This window comes from Castanea sativa, chromosome 2 (assembly GCF_040712315.1).
Source record: "Castanea sativa cultivar Marrone di Chiusa Pesio chromosome 2, ASM4071231v1".
NCBI classification, from domain to species: Eukaryota; Viridiplantae; Streptophyta; class Magnoliopsida; order Fagales; family Fagaceae; genus Castanea; species Castanea sativa.
This window is the reverse complement of record NC_134014.1, coordinates 23,243,747-23,262,589: the sequence shown is the minus strand read 5'-3', so window position 1 is coordinate 23,262,589 and position 18,843 is coordinate 23,243,747. Positions and strand designations below refer to the sequence as shown.

The window sequence follows — 18,843 nt, the reverse complement described above, 5'->3', positions numbered from 1 at the left end:
GGATTTTGGTCCAATGTCCAAAACCCAAAGTTGACCATCACTCACTTTGCGTTGTGTTGATCATCAATTGTCACGTGTGTCTGTGGTGCTCCAAATACGCAACCACCATCAATTACCTAACGACAAGTGCACAGAGAAATCAAGAATCAAAAAAACAATTGTCCAAATCCTCCACACGTCACTGGAATGTAACGCCAGGTAATGCTATCACTTATCACCCACCAAAAAAATTCAAAAAAAAAAAACAAAAAAAAAAAACTCAAAAATTGAAAAAGGCTCGGCAAGAGAGAGAGAGAGGAGAGAGAAAGCGAGGAGATCTGCAAGAAAGAACCGAAGGATTTTCACAGACAGCTCTCCTTCTCTCCGATCAGATCGGACAATCCCTCCCTCCCTCCCTCCCTCCATGTTTATAGATTAGGGTTTTTGTCGTACCTTTTAAAATCTCCTTTCGAATTTTTGAAAATATTCTGACCGTTACGCACCGACCGTTGATCATTCCCAATTTATTTAACTAATCGTTTCAAATTGCTTGGATTCGAGTTTTACAGCAATCTCTGGGGTTGGTTTTTGATGAAAGCTTTTTGAGAGCTGATGTGTCGGCGCTGAACGATTAGGGTTTGTATTGGCTGAACGAAATGTGGAGGCGATGAGAATTGTGGCGGCTTAGGATTTAGGACTCAGAAAATGGCCTCGGCTCAGGCGCTAAAGAAACAGGAGCAATTGGAAGCTGGAAAGCGACGTGTACGTTTTCTAATTTCTACGGTTTTTATTTTTTATTTTTTCTTTTGTGTTTTGATTTTGAATAGTTTAGGTACATTTTCATCTATGTGTCAATTGCTCTATGTGTATATATTTTATATGAATCTGTGCATGAGTTTTAGTGTGCATGTCTTTTTTTGTTGAATAATGGTAATGGGCAACAAGAATTGTTGTGTGTGAATGCTTTAGAGGTTACTAATCTACACGATCCAAGATGCTATAACCTGTTGAGATCAAGATGACTTTGATTTCTGGTACTCTGTAATGGACCTTATTGAGTGAGCTTAGAAGCAAAGCTCATTTTTTTTCCTTCAATTTATACGTAATCAAGTCTGGTTCTTTCTCTCTATAGCTGCTTTTGTATGCATTTCAAGCAGCTGAAGATTTTTTTTTTTTAAGAAAAAAAAAACCCAGAAATACCCTTTGGTATGGTTTGTAACACTCTGCTCCCCAATGCTTAGATTCGTTAGTTTGGTTTATTTTAATGGAATTTGATGATGGGGAAAACGCCAACATTACCTTTTGATGCTTTTCAAAGTAGGTGATGCTGGCACCTGAGATATCGTCAAATTCTGTTGAAGTTAACCAACCTAATTAACGTTTCTAAGCACATGAGTGTTAGAGGTTGCAAACCAAACCCGGTCTTTCATGTTTTAAGTGCATAGCATGGGGTGGTAATTAGTCTCAAAATTTTGAGGTTGGCTATGGATCCTCAACATACCACAAGGTTGGCCACATGTATTTATTCTAAATGAAATGTAGCATGTAAATTAATTTGTTAGAATGGGTTTTTTTTAAAATTTTTTTTTTTTTAAGTTGCCAATGAGTTTTGGTTCAAGTGGCACATCCTCCTCCCAATAAAGAATGGGTGGAGGGTGAGACGTTGGTTCAAAACTCATTGGATGCATGTGTAACTTACAATAAAACATTGCCTTTTTTTTGCTTTTCATCTTTGAAATGGATTTTGAGTTTGGAACTGGAGAGACAACTATGTTATAATTAGTGTTTTAGGGTTATAGTTTAATCTTGAATTCAGTGGAGATTTTAACGTATTCAAACTTGTCCTTCTCTTATTTTGGTATTAACTAAGTGTGCGTTTTGATGAGCTTATTTAGCATATTTTATTATTATTGTGTAAAAGTACAGCTGTACCTTGAAAAAGGTGATGTTTTAAAAAGCTACACATTCTCTTTTCTGGTGAAAATAAGCTCATCCAAACAAAGCCTAAGATTGATGTTGTTTGGTTGAAATGTTTGTTTGTTTATAATAAAGGAGCATGGATTTTAATCATCGTAGGGATAGACAATGGCTTATAACAAAGTTTATATAGATATCCCTCTAGACAGCTTTTTAATGGTTTATCTTACTTACAAAAAATTAATAACCTATTATATGGAGACATGGGTAGAAAAATTAAGAGGGTCTATAGTGTACTTTATTGGTGGAACCAGTTGTACATTTAGAGACTTTTTTGAATTATTGTATTCAATTAGGTTTAGGGTGGGTGAAGAGGTAAATTATATTGGATGGTTATTGCTGATCAAAGACACCCAAGTGTAAGATAGAGGGACACTGCCATGTGTCGGAGATTTTTGATTGAATATTTACTTTTCTGGAATATGATCGAATCTATTACACGAATTAATAAAAGGGATAATGGCCTGCTTCTGAAATAGAGTTGCTTACTGCATCGTGATGTTAGGCATATAAAAAATTGACCATGAGCCTGGGAGACAGTGATAGGCATCATTGTGTAAGAGATGGTATTGTTAGAAGAAAGAATTGATTGAGTTCTTTCAAGGAATTCACCTTGAGGACCTGAACTATATTTTGAATGATATTGAAGAAAATAGGGAAATATTCTTCAAGATCTAATACTTAATTTTTTTTTTCGTTATTATTGTTATGTTTACATTTCAGATCTTGAAATACTATTAACTTAAGATTGATGCATACGAAGAATAAGAATGCTTCAATTTTTTTGAGATTGATTCAATGTTAAGCACATTGTGAGACATATTTTGTACAATACACCCGTTTATGGATTTTTTATTTTCACAAATATCTTCAGATCATTTCCCTTTAATTTGAATCACAATCTTAAATATCAGACTTGAATTTTTGTTTGTCAAAAGTTACACGTTCTCTTTACTTATCTTGCAGCTAGAGGAGTTCCGTAAGAAAAAAGCAGCAGAGCGAGTGAAGAAGTCTTCCACTAGCCAAACTCATTCTTCTGATGTTAGCCTCCATGAGAAACAGCCTGCAGAAACTGACCCTGTACGACTTACAGATTCCAATGGAGCTGGTACATCTGATGAATCTGGCACAAATGTTATGGGATCCTCTGCTCCAGTGACTGACAATGACAATAAAGCAATTGATTTTCCCATTAAAAATGAACAAAATTTGTCAAATGATACATTTGCTAGTTCTCTGTATCCAATGAATGATTATAATGCATATTCTACAGATAGCGTGCAAAAACATGCAGATAATCATGGATTTCAGAGATATGATGTTTCAGGGTTTGCTGGATCCAGGGATGTTAGTTACAAACATGAAATGGAAGGGCCGAACAATGAATTTGGAATGTATACTGGAGTCCAAGGTAGACTTCCTTATGAGACAACTGACCAGTCTATTTTTCTACGCCCACAAGCAAGTCAAGATTTTGATAATACTGCTGCTACCCAATCTAGTTTTCATCGGATGGATGAATCCCAGTCAACAGATAATAACAGTTATTTGATGCAATCTAGAATTACAAATCATAGTTATTCTACTGCAAAAATCTCACCTCAGAATTCTGGTGGTACGCTGCCACAAGGTAACCCCAGTGATGCCAGCATGCTGATCGGTGCCCATACATCCTCATATTATGATGGTAGTTTGAATATTTGAATTTCTATTACTAGTGTTTTCATCTACTAATATGTGCATACAGCCCACACGCACACGTTAGAAGCAACTCACCTTACCTTATATGTCTTTGGGTTTTTTTCATTGTAGACTCTTTTCCACCAACTACTAATCTAAGAGGGTCTGCTCCTGAAGCTTGGCAGCATGTGAATGGTATTGCACATGTAAATGATTCTATGATTTCCGATTACGGGGAAAGAAAACTTAGTAGCTCAGCTGGTTCTTTGCCTAGTGTAAACAATTCAGCTGTGCAAGCATGGGAAGGCACAGGTTTAAGTTCTGATTCCAGAAGCTCCTCCAATCATGTTCCACTATACTCAGTCACACCTGAAACTACTTCTAGGAGATCTCGTCCATCTTTTCTTGATTCTCTTAATGTGCCTAGAGCTTCCTCAGGGACTCTCTTTCAACGTACCGAACCTCAGGAGTCATTTATGTCCAGTAGTTTAATTACAAACAGCACAGATGTTTTAGGATCATCTCCTTTTCAGAAGCCATCAGTAGAGACTGAAACTCTGGGGCCTTATCCAATGCTGAAAACTTCTAATGGCCCTAGTGTTGAACACTCCATGAATTTTTCAGATTATTCTAGCAATGGGGGAGACTTGCTGAGATCGAATACTAATGAGAATAGAATTGATAGAAAACAAGAGTTTTATTCAGCTAAACAAAATGAAGATTTTGCTGCTTTGGAACAGGTACCCATATTTTCTATTGTTGCATTTTCATAACCTTGTGACTGGTTTTCTTCTTTTGTTTACTTTTATATTATCTGATTCAGACATTTAAAGCCCTAGTATTGACATTTTGAAGTTAATTATGCTACCTGGACTGATAAGTTCCTTAATCAATCAAATATATATTTATTGAGGGTCTCTGGATCAAGTGAAGCGTTTCAAGTGATTTATGGGGAGTGGTTGCCCTCTTTATTTTGAAATCTCACGTAAATAGGTGAATTCTGCTATATATTTTACATTAACGCAAACCCTTTGGGATTGTAACAACATAGATGTGCATTGGGGAGTGGGTCCACAGCCATTAGAATGAATAGCTGTTCATAATTAATATTTGAGCTGTATAATTTAAAGTTTTGATACACTGGACCATTTTTCAATAAATTATGTTGTATTTGGGGTTTGAAACTTAATTGTATGGTCTATTTTTGGAAGTAACCAATTGTCATACCTCATTACTAGGGGGATAACCACCTTGTGTATTAAAATTAATTCTAGAGGAATCTTGGAGTGCAAAATGTTTTTGGTAGAAAGGGTTGTTGGGTGGTGATATGAGTGGTGCTAATTGGGTCGTGCTAAGATTCAATAACTTCCTATTAAAAAAAAGGATTCAATAACTTCCTACAGAATCTTTTTTTTTTCTTTTAATTTTTTTGGTGATTATTCAAATTTGAAATTGTAATGTCTAGGACCTATATGCGTCCTGTGTTTATGGGGATAATCTGTAATCCTATTTCTTCTTTTAATACATTTATTGCTTACTATGAGGGGAAAAAAAATCTTGGGGAACCTTGTGAGTTTTACAAGCCAAAGTTTTTTTTTTCTGAGATGTTCACAAGCCATGAGTTATGTTAAACAAAAAACTAGGAGAACTCGGCAAGTTTTACAAGCCAAAAAATTATAATTTAATGCTTCTCGTTCTAATTAATTGTCCTCTTTTCCACTCTTTCCTGAAGCTGGCTACTTATAATTACCCTAAATAGTGAAGATGAGACGCCTAGGTTTGTCTTTGGACCAAATGGCAACTCTTCTCCTAAGTGTTTCATGAGACCACAGGTTCAATACCATAGTGGTTTTTGAGTTGTATTTAGCAAAAAAGATTTGTAAAATAGAAAGTAAGAAAGATGAAACACTAAGGGGATAGTGGCTACCACTTTGCCACTACTTTAAAGGACTTTCTTGTTGTTCAGAGAATAGATAATGAATTTTTTACCACAAAACTGGCATAATTCTAAGGCAGTAGGTTGCCAATTTAGCTCAATTGGATCCTCCCATTATGAGTGCTAGGTGGAGGGTAAGGTCTTGGATTTGTGTGTAACTTTCCAATAAACAAAAAAAATCCAAGGCAGAAGGTTCTGAATAATCGTTCAACTTGATTGTTATACATGGGTATCAGCCCTGAGCACATTGTAGTGATTTGGAGAGTTTTTCCTGTAAGTGGGTGGTTAAATACGTGATATACTGTCATTTTCTGATTACAAACATTAGCTTGCTGGAAACTGAAAGATAAGTATGCACCCAAGGCTCTTTAAACTCTTGATTAAAACCCTTGAGATGAATATTTCATCATAATACTCTTTATGTTAAAAATACTGCCTAATTTTTTTTGCCTGCTATTTATGTTGATAATCTAAACTTTGTATGTATCAAATGATCCAGTGATGTCACCTTGCAAGCTTGTTGCCTTGTTATAATTAGTTTTGTGACCTGCTTTTTCATGCTATTCAGCATATTGAAGATTTGACACAAGAGAAATTCTCTTTGCAACGAGCTCTTGAGGCTTCACGAGCTTTAGCGGAGTCCTTAGCTGCTGAAAATTCCTCCATGACAGATAGTTACAATCAACAGGTTGGCTTTTGAATTTATGATTATTGTGGAATTATGCCATGTTTTTGACAGCTTGTTAAATTTTTTATGTGGCAGCATCATCTCTGCTATCATTGCTAATCTCTGTTCTATGTTCTGTTCTCTCTTTTGCATTCATATCATAAACACAAGATATATGTGTTATTTGATTTGGATAATGATACTCCCTGATGGGAAGATGAAACAATGGCACTCATTATTTATTTTTTTTATTACTTGATGTGGCACATTGTGGTTTAAGATTTTTAAAGTTTCTACTTATTTTAAAAAAAGATTTTCAAAGTTTCTTTTCATTTCAGAATTGTGTTAAAAAAAAATTCCTGTCTCTTTTTAGGTAAATAACAGAGGTGTTTGCAGAAAATGTATGTGCAGCAACTTACATGAAAGTGCAAAATCATATTTGCAATGCATGTGTGATAGTACATACTCATTAATTTTAGGCTATTTGTGACACCAATGCTCATTCTTTCTCTTGGAAGAGTATATGGAGTTATGGACTATGGAGATTTAAGGCTCCAAAGAGGGTGTTGTTCTTTTGTTAGACAATAACTTAGGGTAGGATTCTTACAATTGATAACGTAGTCAAGAGGGGTTTCTCATTAGTTGGTTGATGCTGGATGTGTTAGTGTTGTGGGGAAATGGTGAATTATCTATTGCTGCATTGTGATGTTTCTAATGTATTGTGGAGTGAAGTTTTTAAGATGTTTGAGATTCAGTGGGTGATGCTGTCAACCATAGCAACTCTATTATTTGGTTTGGGAAACATTCCTTGGATACATGGAATCTTGTGCTGGCATGCTTGATGTGGAAGGAATGGAATAGTCTTACGTTTGAGGATAATGAGAGATCTCTTGACTGATTAAATTTTTATTTATTTTTATTTGCACATTGTTTGATTGGTCTTGGGCTTGGGGTTTCACGCATTGTACTTCCATCTTTGAGTTCCAAAACTCTTTTAGATCCTCTGTTTTATTTTTTTGTAATTTTTTAAGGTACTCTGCGTTCATCATTGTGAACATGAAGTGTTTTTTGTCTTCAATAAAACTTCATTACGTATATATAAACAAAGTGCGATAGTGCATATTCCATGTTTGATGCATATATTAGGCAGAGATAAATAAAAAAATCCTCAAAGAAAGAAGTTTATCTCTGTAATATCATTGTAATAGAAATTTAGTGACGTAACAGCATTCTAATATATCCAATGTGATGATACTGCTGATAGCAAAGTAGTTGTTGCTGACAAAAAACTTTGCCAGTTGGTAGTAAACTTGTTTAATTAGCTGACTACCTATTCATTTAATGTGGGGGTTGGCATCAAGGTCCTGTCTGCCTATCTATAATACTTACTTCCACGTGATCCTGGCTGATCCATATTTTTTATTGAAAATTATTATTCTCCAAAGTTTCTGACAGGCCCTGGATTTCAGATATAGTACCAAACTTTAATTCTAATCCATCTGTTTCTCCATTTATATTCTATTCAGAGAGGTGTCGTCAACCAACTCAAATCTGACATGGAAAATTTACAGGAGGAAATTAAGGCCCAACTGGTTAGTATCAATTTCTCATTAATTTGCTGCCTGTTACTTCTAGTTGTTCAGCTGCTTACTCAAATCTGACATGGAACAGCTATTTGATTGCATTATTATTGAATACAGGCTTTCTTGTTCCTGCTTTTTGATGTTTGTGTGGCTATTGTGCTTTCAAATTGTTTAAAACCTGTTCAATTATCTTTATAGTTCATCTGCCTTGTGCGTTTGTTGCTATGTGTAACCTTTGACCTTTGATGTCAGCAGGTGGAACTTGAGTCAGTCAAAATTGAATATGCAAATGCGCAACTAGAATGCAATGCCGCGGATGAACGTGCCAAGTTACTGGCCTCTGAAGTTATTGGTTTAGAGGAGAAGGTAGTAAAATTTATTGGTATGTTTAGGTTTTTGCTATTGCTTTTCGTGAAGAAAATGTCATTCCATGCAATATTTATACAACAACCAAGCTTTAGTCCTAAATTTTTTGGGTCAACCATGGATCTTCAATAGATTAGTCAGAGTTAGTCACATGTTTTCTTTTTCGCCATTCTATTTTATCCGAAGTCATATTCACTATTACTTCTTTAATTGACGTGTTCTTTTTTATTACTTCTACTAATGTTATTTTTGATCTTCCTTTCCTTTTTATTTATTTTTATTTTATCAAATTGAAACTCTTTCTTACTAGTGCATTAATCTCTTTCCTCTGAACATGACCAAACCATCTCAAACGACTCTCTCTTATCTTTTCATCAATAGGAGATACTATTTAAGAAAATTTACTCGTTTTGAATCCCATCTTTTTGTGTATTTCCACTTATCCATCTTAACATTCTCATTTTAGTTACATTTATTTTATGAATATGTTGATTCTTAATAGCTCAACAGGCAATACCATAGAGCATAGTTGGTCTTATCAATCTTATAAAATTTTCCCTTCAACTTAGTAGAATAATGGGTTTTCTACAATTGAACAAACCTTTTGATGTGCTTCTCAACTTCATCCACCATCTCCGCTTCAACCACCCTGCATTTATCCTAGGATTCACATCCTTTTCAATTTCTCCATACTTATGAATTATTAATCCAAGCTATTGAAAAATCTCGCTCTTCAGGGTCTCTTGACCATCAAGTGTTACTGTCCCTTCATCTCTGTTTCTACTTTTGCTAAACTTACATTTCATGTATCCTGTTTAGTCCTACTTAATTGAGAGTCTTTAGATTTTAAAGTGTCCTGCCAAATTTCTAACTTGAGACTAACTCCACTTCTAGTTTCATTAACCAAAACCATGTCATCTGAAAAAACCGAGGGACTTCTTCTTGAATTGATTTAGTGAGCTAATCCATCTTTAGTCCAAAGAGGTATGGAATTAATGATAATCCTTGATACAAACCTATAGTGATAGGAAACTCACCGCATAACATCTCTAGGGACCCTATTATATGTATTTTCTAGGTCAATAAAAGCTATATGAATACCTTTATAGTCCTCTCTATATTCTTTCATTAGATGTCTTAAGTAAGAAACTTGAGACGTTGGCATAAAACCATGGTATATCGTCCTGGCATAAAACCAAATTGATTCTTTGATATTGGTGTTTCATGGCTTAACCTTTGTTCAATCACTCTTTCCTAAAGTTTCATAGCATGACTCATAAGTTTAATTCAACGATAATTTGTACAGTTTTGAGTATCCTCCTTGTTCTTGTAAATAGGTATGAAAGTATTTCTTCGAGCTTCTGCCATATTTCATTAAAATCATTCTCTAATTAATTTATATAGGCACTCAGACTAAGATCTAGTGAGCTAAAGCTGGGGAGGCAATTGGATAACACACAAGCAGAAATATCTTCATACAAGTATGCTTTACTTTTAATTTTCCTGTAGACAACTTACTGCAATATGCATTTCAGCATCACATATATTTGTGAATATTGCATGGTCTCTGTTTATATTGGCTTTCTCATATATGGACACTGTTATCCAAAGCCATGGAAATGTTGGTATAATATCTATGAAATATACATAAAATTCTGGGAATAATGAATTTAGAAATTAATTCTAAGTCTGTGATGCTCATGAATAATCACAAATTAGTGAGATAAAAGAAAAAAAAGTGTGCTATTTTATGAATTGTTGGGATGCTTAAACAGAAGTTTTATGAAATCTGGTATAGAGTTGTTGGGATGTGCTCTTATTGTGATCGGAGGCAACTGGAGATAGTTTTATTTGGTTGTGTATGTGGAAGGCCATTATCTTGGTGAACTGTTCTAGAGGGAGGGCTGTTGCTAATGGTGTCTATTTTAATATTTTAAATTTGTATCACACTCTTATTTAGCTCTTACTGCAAGTTGCTTTTGGGACTTAAAACTGATGCTAGTTATATAACACCCTATCACAAGGTCTTTCTTTTTAGTCGGGTAAATCTCCATTTTTTCTTTTTATATTTTTAGGTAAATAGGGGGGAGTGGTGTTGGTGGGGGTTCGAACCCTAGTGCCCAGGGACCACTAGAGGTGCTGGAACCACTGGGGTATCCCTTGAACCCTTAGTTGGGGGTAAATCATAGATTTATTTCAAGTGAAATGTTGAAGTGGACCTCTCTTTCTCCTAATGCTTTGGGAACTTTTTTTCCTCTACATTTGGTAAGAAATTTGATGGGTTTCCAGAAATAACGATCATACTGAATAATTTTGCAGAAAGAAAATTTCTAGCTTAGAGAAAGATCGCCAGGATTTGCAGTCAACTATTGATGCTCTTCAAGAAGGTGTGCATGCTTTTGTGTTTTTCTGTGCAGATTCTTATTATTTATCTTTTGATTTTAATATGTAGTTTATTTTATCAGAAAGGTGGGTAGAGTGGCCTTCATTCCTATATGGCTTCATTTGTTTCAGCTTAAAACGTTTTCTTTGGCAGAGAATATTTTCATGAAAAGTGATCTGTTTTCTGTTCTTTGATTGTTACCCTGAAAATAATTATTTAGTATTTGGTTGCATTTAAAATTTCCATATGTATGAAGTGGACTATTTAAAGGGAACGTAATCAGTGTACATTTGAAGATGAGGAGTGTACGGGAGTCTTGTTAGAAATTTATTTTAGCTCTTTATTTGATTGGTCTCATGGATGGGGCTTTGCACATTGTGATTCTATTGCAACGTTTTCAGACTTGTATTTTCATACATCTTTTGTAATTTTTTTGGCTCTCCTTTGCTCATTAAGTAGTCTTTTCTCAATAATTTTTTTTTTATAAAAAATAAAAAATCCTTGTTAAAACCAACAAAAATTCACAAAAAGTCCAGAGGCAGTAGTGGTTTTGGCAGCGATGGTGGTGATGACAGAGGGGAGGAGACAGGTGATGGTGGCAAAAGGGGTGTGGGCTTTGTAGGGAAAATGGTTTACACTTTCAAAAAGTGTAAACCATTTTCTGTTGTTTTGGTGTGATTTTTTTTTTGATAAGTAAACCTTAGGGTGGTGTGATTTTCTCTTGATGATATAATTTTTTTTTTTTGTTGACCAGTGGGTTTCATCAAATATCTGAAAACATGGAAATCACTTTTTGGAAAATTTAGGCCATGTTTGGTTCACTACTCATTCATATCTCAATTCTAATAACTCAAAACTCTAACTGATATCTCATATCCTCATTTCACATTTTTCTCTAAACTCACTCCCATTGTGTTTGGCTCAAAACTTGGCTTTCGTTTCCTTCATCTTTAACTCAAAATGGTGGAGCCCACTAGTTTGATTGGTTCAGAATGGCTATAGTCGTCTTGCCTTAAGAACCCGTGTGAACTTCTCTCTCCCACACTCTTCCATTTCTCTCTCTCACACTCTTCAGAAGAAAGAAGAAATGAGGGAAGAAGCTCAAAACCCACAGACCTCAAATAGCAAACAAACCCAAATGAACCGAGGGAGGAAGTCATTGAAACCCACAAAAGCACATCGAATCTTCCGCCCCAAACCCAAGGATCTGTGGCCTTTCTCTCTCCCTAGACTGGCAGCCCTTTCTCTCTCCCCTGTAGTGTGGATTTCCTCAAGTGGGTACTCTCTCTTGTTTAAGGGGTTGGTGGGTTTCTTACTTCTGGGTCTTATGTGTGTTGGGGGAAGAAATTTGCGGATTTATGAGTGGATGAACATGGTTGTGGGTTTGATCAATACACGTGTTTGTGGGTTTGCTCTGATGTGTAATATTTGGGTGAATTCAATAAGCAAAAAAGAGAACACCATGAAAACATGAGTATTTTATATGCAAATATGTAAACACTTCAAGGTTCAAAACTTGGTAAAGACATCTGCACGTCCATACTCTTTTTGAATGTCACTTAGTGTAAGGATATAAATAATAGTGCTAATATGCATCTCACTGCAAAGAAACTGGTGTGCTAGTAATTACTGGATAAAGGATGTTGACTAGAATTTTGAACTCATATCAGGTAAAAGAGAATAGAAAGAGTCGTGTTTTAGGCGAAGAATATGAAGAAATGAGATAGGTTTGATGTTTTATAGAGGCAGAGTGTTAGAGTAAAAGTAAAGTGCTCCATCTGCTGCCCAAAGAGCCGTTGGTGCTCATTTATTTCGCCTGACATGATGGAGACAACAATGGAGTGGGTCCCATTGGTGTTGAGTAATTACAAAAATGCCACCTAACTCACTTTCCTAAATTCTAAAAACTCCCAAAAGTTGTTCTCATATCTCATTACTCATTTTCAATTATTGAGTAATGAGTTATGAGAATTGAGAACAAAAATCAAACCAAACAATAACCCAAGTGGTGGGGCCCACAAAAGTTGAGTGATGAATTATGAAAACATAGCAAACCAAACATGGCCTGATTATGCACGGAACAAACAAAGCCTTGAATAATTTGCTTTTGTGCTCTTCTTTTTTGGGGGAATGAGGGGGCTGGGGGATTTTGGGGGGAGGGAGGGGGTGTTGGGGATGATAAGGAAGTAATTGGATCATTTCAGTAATCTACAATCTCTGTGTCTGAACTCCCATTTAACTGTTACTACTTTTTTTTTTGATGATTTGATAGTGACAATGGGAGTGGGGAGATTTGAACCATGGATATCTCTGTTAGAAACATTAGGAGATGCCAACCAATTGAGTTACCCAAGGCTTGTGGCAAATTTAGCTTTTACTACTAAAACCCAATTAAGAATTTGTGCTTTAGCTTGTTTGTAAATTATGGAACATCTGAAACTTTTCTTCAATTATTGTATCATTTCTTGCTCTGCAGATTCTCTTGAAATCCAAGGAGCAGAAATTCCAGTTTTTTTTTTAGTATTATTTTTATATGGTCCAAAAGCTTATTAGTGCAGGTTTCTGATTTTTGATTTATCAAACTTCCAGAACTCACGTCACTGAAACGTGACTAAATTGTTCCAAGTTTTTGTTGTTTTGTCTTTGAAAATTGGTGGTGAAATAAATTGACTTTGTCACATATTACGTATGTGGATATCAAATATGCTTGCAAGGTCTGACTCTAATTTGTTTCTGACACAGAGAAAAAGCTGTTGCAGTCTAAGCTGCGGAAAGCTTCCACAAGTGCAAAGTCTATTGATATTAGCATCAGTCCTCTTATCAAGAGAGATATGTCTACCTCTACAGAAGACTTAGGTAAGATCAATTTGTGGCAGCTTAAAAAAAATTTCAATAATGGTCTTAATAAAAAATATGGTGGCCAATGATCTCTAGCTCAAAGGCTTTTCCTCCTTACATAATAATGGGATGAAGGGTGAGATCAAGTTCATGACCCATTGGGTGCGTAACTTACCAATAAACTAAATCAGGCCTAGTTGCCATCCCATTCTGGTTCCCGTAAGGTCAGGTTACAAGTCAAGAATTGTTCTTAATGGTTACAGTTAAAGTTGTTTATAATTTGGTGTAGATGCTAACTAATTACTTTTTCCTCACTGACAAATTTTTTACATCAGCAAATTATGTAATTATACTAGTGATTATGGGGTACTGTTCTAGATTGGTTCTTAAAATACCATTCATTTTAAATGATATTCAGTTTTCTCTTTTTGGGCGTTCCTACATTAATTTAATTTAATTATATTACAGATGCTTCCATCCATGAAACGCATGAAGCTGCATCTTCTCTTGAAAGTGATGCCTCTAATATTTCCTTGCTGCCTGAAAATGGGCAGTCAACTCTTGAATTTTCATCTGTGAATATTCCTTCTGATCAGATGAGAATGATTCAAAATATCAATGCACTAATTTCTGAGGTATTATCCAACCCTCATTTTTGGAGTTGGTCAATTTCTTGCTGGTTTATTTGTGATTGTTTTTGAGATCCAGTTCTTTCATCGGATTTTGTCAATCTTTTTTTAATAATCTGTTTAGACCTAACAAGAGCATGGGATTTTCTTGCTGCAGGTAGCATTGGAGAAAGAGGAATTGATGCAAGCTTTGACATCCGAGTCATCTCATTGTTCCAAGCTAAAGGTAATTAAATTTTTAATCTTAATTGGATTTATATATTGCTGTTTGTAATTGCGTCATGTAGGTATTGAGTGTTATTTTGGTGTCTTCAGATAGGGAAGTTTCAGAATGTTCTGGATTGTAGTCATATTGTTGGATGCTTGGTAAAAATATTGCAATGTGTGTCTGGATTAAATCTCTAAACTTATTTGGAAACTCCCCCGCCCGCACCCCCCCCCCCCTCCCGCCCTTTTTTTCTTTTGTTGAAGCTCTTTAAACTTATTTTGAAACAGATAATGTAAATCATGATTCATGTGTTTAACATTCAGAAGTCTCAGAGTCAAATCAATTATCTATGGAAGTCCAATAAACATTAGTTGCTTGGTTATATAAATAGAACATGATGGGGAAGGGGGGGGGGGGTAAGGTTTGTTAACATGGCAATTTTTCAAGAAGAAAGGATGTGGGGGAGCACATTAATTCATTACACATACATGTAACACATTACATAGTATGTGCCACTGTGCTTGTACGTGTCTGTCTAATCCTTTGACGACTGTACCCCACTTTCTTTTTGAACTTTATAAAACCCCTTACAGTCTTATCCCTTTTATCGGAATCATACACACACATCTCTCTCTCTCTCTCTCTCTCTATATATATATATATATATATAATTCAACTTATTTAAACATTTTCTGTCATTTGCTTGGTATTGGCTAAGCTTATCCTTTTTTGTCATCCATATCATCAAGGCTTTTGTTCTCAGTTAGAATCAAGGATCATTACCTAGTTCTGGTCACACCTAAATTAGGCCCCAGATGGGGTGTGGTTTCAAAGCCTGAGTCTTTATTTTCAATTAAAGGGAATGCAATAATTTCATAATTAATCTGTTACCTGATTACGGATTGCAGTGACACGCTAAAAGTAGTGGTATTTTTTTTGGGGGGGGTTGGCTAATACTCGTTTAATATATCAAATGGCTATTGTGCCAAATAATTCATATCCTTCAAGGTTTCAAGTCATTATTTTCAAAACAACTTTTGAAATGGCATAATTTATGTTTTTAAAGTTTTCTGGTAGAAAATGTGTTTAAAGTTATATTATCAAATAATTATTCATTTAGTTTTTTCATACCTATACCTAAAATCAATGACTTGTTTAGGTATTAACTGAATATTGTGTATTGAAAACTTATCATTTCTGTTTTTCATGAACGAAGGAGTTGAACAAGGAGTTGTCCCGTAAACTTGAAGCTCAAACCCAAAGACTAGAGCTTTTGACTGCTCAAAGTATGGCCAATGAGAATATTCCTACTAGACAACCTGATTCTCGTACCATGCATGAGAACACACCATATGCAGATGAGGGTGATGAGGTACCCTCTCTCTCTCTCTCTATAATTTGATTAATTCCATGTTGTCTGGTTAACTTTGTGTGTGTGTGTGTGTGTGTGTGTGCACCAGTGATTATTTATTTATTTATTTCTATTTTTGGGCCTCTATAATCCATATTTGAGAGCTTGTTAACTTCCTCTTAATATTACAAGAGCATTGTAACAAATAAGAGGAATATAAAATAATTTGGCATTGCAGTAACTTTTTATTGTTATTGAACAGTTCCTGGGGTTTTTAATTGGAAGCTAAAATCTCATGTTTCTCCTTTTTTTTTTTATAAATTTATTTCTTGATCTTTTAGGTGGTGGAAAGGGTCTTAGGATGGATCATGAAGCTCTTTCCTGGAGGGCCATCAAGACGAAGAACCAGCAAACTTCTTTAATATGCAAGTCCAAATAGCTGTTGGTAAAGTTCTTTCAGCTCTGTTTTTGTCATCCCTCACCCACCCACCAGCCATTGTTTTTGGTTATACATCAGAGGTCGTAGTCTGTATATTTGAGTCAATATAAAACCATTCTTTATAAAAGAAAATGAGTTATGTTTTGAGAGGCCTTCCATTGATTGGTAAATTCAATTGTCAATTATTTGACTGATGACAATAAATAATGTCCCTTGTTGCTATCATTGCTCTATGTTTCTATCAAAGTTTACTGGGACATTTGTTGGATATGATATTAAAGAAAGATGTTGGTACAGACAAATATGAGAGGTTGTAATGTGCATCGGTGGTTTTGCAGTTTATTACTGGCCATATCTATTGTATTTGAGATCAACAATTTGGGGCTTAAGCCTGAGAAATGAAACAAAAATGATTTTGGCATTTCAAGAATTGTTCTGCTATATAAGTAGTGCATGGTGCATTTACCCACGTGCTTTAGGGATAACTTCTTTCATGTCATTTTTGTAGACTTGTGTTACCCTTGGCATCTTGATGGAAGTGATGTGATAATACAATAATGACAGACAGTCTTTTGAGTCGGTTACACTCCTCTTTTCTTCCTGTCCCCCCTTAGATTAAAAATTTGCCCCATACATCTGGCACAAGATTTTAAAAGAAAAGGAAAAAGAAATAAACATTACTCTAGACATGTAAAACATTGAGGCAGAGGCTTTAAAAGAGTTGAAATTAGCTGACATTGGTTAGATAAATGTTTGGGACTTTGGGGTAGCATTTGGAAAGCGGGATGGAGCAGAAAGCTAGTTGCAGGAGAGGTGAAAACTGAAGAGGGTAGGACTTGTTTAAGATAGTAGGTTTCAGTTCCTGTACTTGGTAGTAGGGAAGCACCCCAAACGTTCTTATAACTGTTTTGCTTTATTCCACAATAAAGTATTGTGGGGCTAGAGGAAATTTTTTAATCAAGAAGTATTGTTAGGTCTTCTCAGAAGTACTGACTGCAGAAAGGGGATTCTATCTACCTATAGAATGATGATGGGTTTCCAATAATTTTTTGAATTTCCTTCCATTTTGGCCAGAGTGTTCTGTTTTGGTATATAAACAGGTGCACTAAAAGACTAAAGCATCTATCATCTATTCCGTCTTGGCTAAAATTTCGGTCTATACAAGCTTGCACTAGTCATTTCAGTGGAATTCTAGCATTACGGAGTATTCTGTCTTTGCCCTTTGGTATGCACATTGTACTGAGAGGTTATAAATAGACTCAACAGAGCAAGTGAAAAAGAAGAGAAAAAAGAGAGAAGAAGGAGATGAAGAACACTTGAACAAGATGAAATGAGCATACACAGCGAAAAAATAGATGAAGAACTGACTAGATGGAGAAGAGGCAAGTCGTGCGAGGGTCCGGAAAAAATTAAAAAAAAAAAAAAAGTAGAAGAAGAGGATTTTGGTGGCCAAATGTAATACACTACATGCCATCATAAATTCTAATTGTTTATTGTCTATATTGAAAGCTCCTTTCAACATTGAGAGTCATTTTCTTTCAATCCTAATCCTTATATATATACACACACACAATACATTTTGCTACTCAATCATTAAGTCACATCATCCACTTATTTTTTATCTCTTCTTTTCTTTTTTAAACTTTTCTTTTCACTATTCTCTAAAAAAACAAAAACAAAAACAAAAACCTCTTCTTCTCCCTATTAGTCCACACTTATGGTTACACTTCCTCCAACCTTTCCCTTCCCTCTTTACATCTTTAGCTCCCCCACTACTCTCTAATTCACCGTTACACTTCTTTCATCATTTTTCATAACTTGACTCTTCTTCTTCCCATTTTATTTGTACATGCCTGCAGTTATACTACCTTCAATCTTTTTCTTCCATCTTTGCCTCTGTACCTCCTCTACTACTCTCTCCTTTGCCATTACACTTCTTTCACCATTTTCTCTTTTTTATAACTTGACTCTTTTTCTTCCCATTTTATTTGTATAAATTTGATATCATTTCAATCCATATTTTTACCACAAAAAACTGAGTACCCTATCTCTCTCTCTCTCTTTCTTTGTGAATTTTTGTTCTTTTTTATAACTCTAATTACGATTGATGGTTTAAAAAAAAAGATATATATATATATATATATATATATATATATATATATATATATGTCTCGGGATTGTGTGTGTGTGTGTGTTTTTTTTTTTTTTTTCCTCATTACAAGTCTTCTCTCTCCCATTTATATCTTTGGTTGCATTTTGGTTTAGGTTAATACTTAGTTTTTTTTTTTTTTTTTTTGGAAATAGGAATTTTAGTTTATATCCAAACACAATCTACATGTCTATGAATTAGAATATGCCTACCAATTGTTTGAACAATAAATTATGATGAAGTCTATCTTTTATTTCTTTGGTTTCATTTTAATTTTGGTTAAGATAAATTTGTAATTTTGTAATGAGTTTTGATACATGATATCTCCTTATTCCTTAAGAGAGTTGAAACTTATAAAGTTTAGTTGTATATTAGGTCAATATAACACACTACAGCAAAAGTTAGAAAGATATGGTTCACTTTAAAAAAATATTAATCAAACATACAAAAAATAATAGAATGATATATTTGTAGAGTTAAATAGATAAAAAATACTTGTAGAAGTCTTTAAAAAAATTGACAATACTTGAAATAAGTGTTACTTTTTATATATTACACCTGATTATATAACACACACACACACACACACACACACACACACACACACACACATATATATATATTCTCACACATTGCGTGGGCCTGCGACTAATTTTAT

At 34.8% G+C, this 18,843-nt stretch overlaps 1 protein-coding gene across 3 annotated transcripts; it reads left to right on the top strand.

Annotated features, from left to right (window-relative positions):
• The first annotated feature begins 297 nt into the window (after positions 1 to 297).
• On the top strand, positions 298 to 16,466 carry LOC142624482 (protein BLISTER). Of its 3 annotated transcripts, none has more exons than XM_075798057.1 (13): positions 298 to 741; positions 2,923 to 3,586; positions 3,769 to 4,376; positions 6,141 to 6,260; positions 7,766 to 7,831; positions 8,075 to 8,188; positions 9,593 to 9,669; positions 10,508 to 10,575; positions 13,314 to 13,427; positions 13,878 to 14,044; positions 14,196 to 14,264; positions 15,463 to 15,618; positions 15,939 to 16,466. In XM_075798057.1, the coding sequence occupies exons 1-13, from the start codon at positions 685 to 687 to the stop codon at positions 16,017 to 16,019; spliced, it is 2,361 nt and encodes a 786-aa protein (XP_075654172.1). In that variant the 5' UTR covers positions 298 to 684; the 3' UTR covers positions 16,020 to 16,466. The 3 variants fall into 3 exon arrangements, with proteins under 3 accessions (XP_075654172.1, XP_075654171.1, XP_075654170.1); XM_075798056.1 differs by having other exon boundaries at positions 2,923 to 3,643; positions 8,078 to 8,188; XM_075798055.1 differs by having other exon boundaries at positions 2,923 to 3,643.
• The last annotated feature ends 2,377 nt before the right edge of the window (positions 16,467 to 18,843 follow it).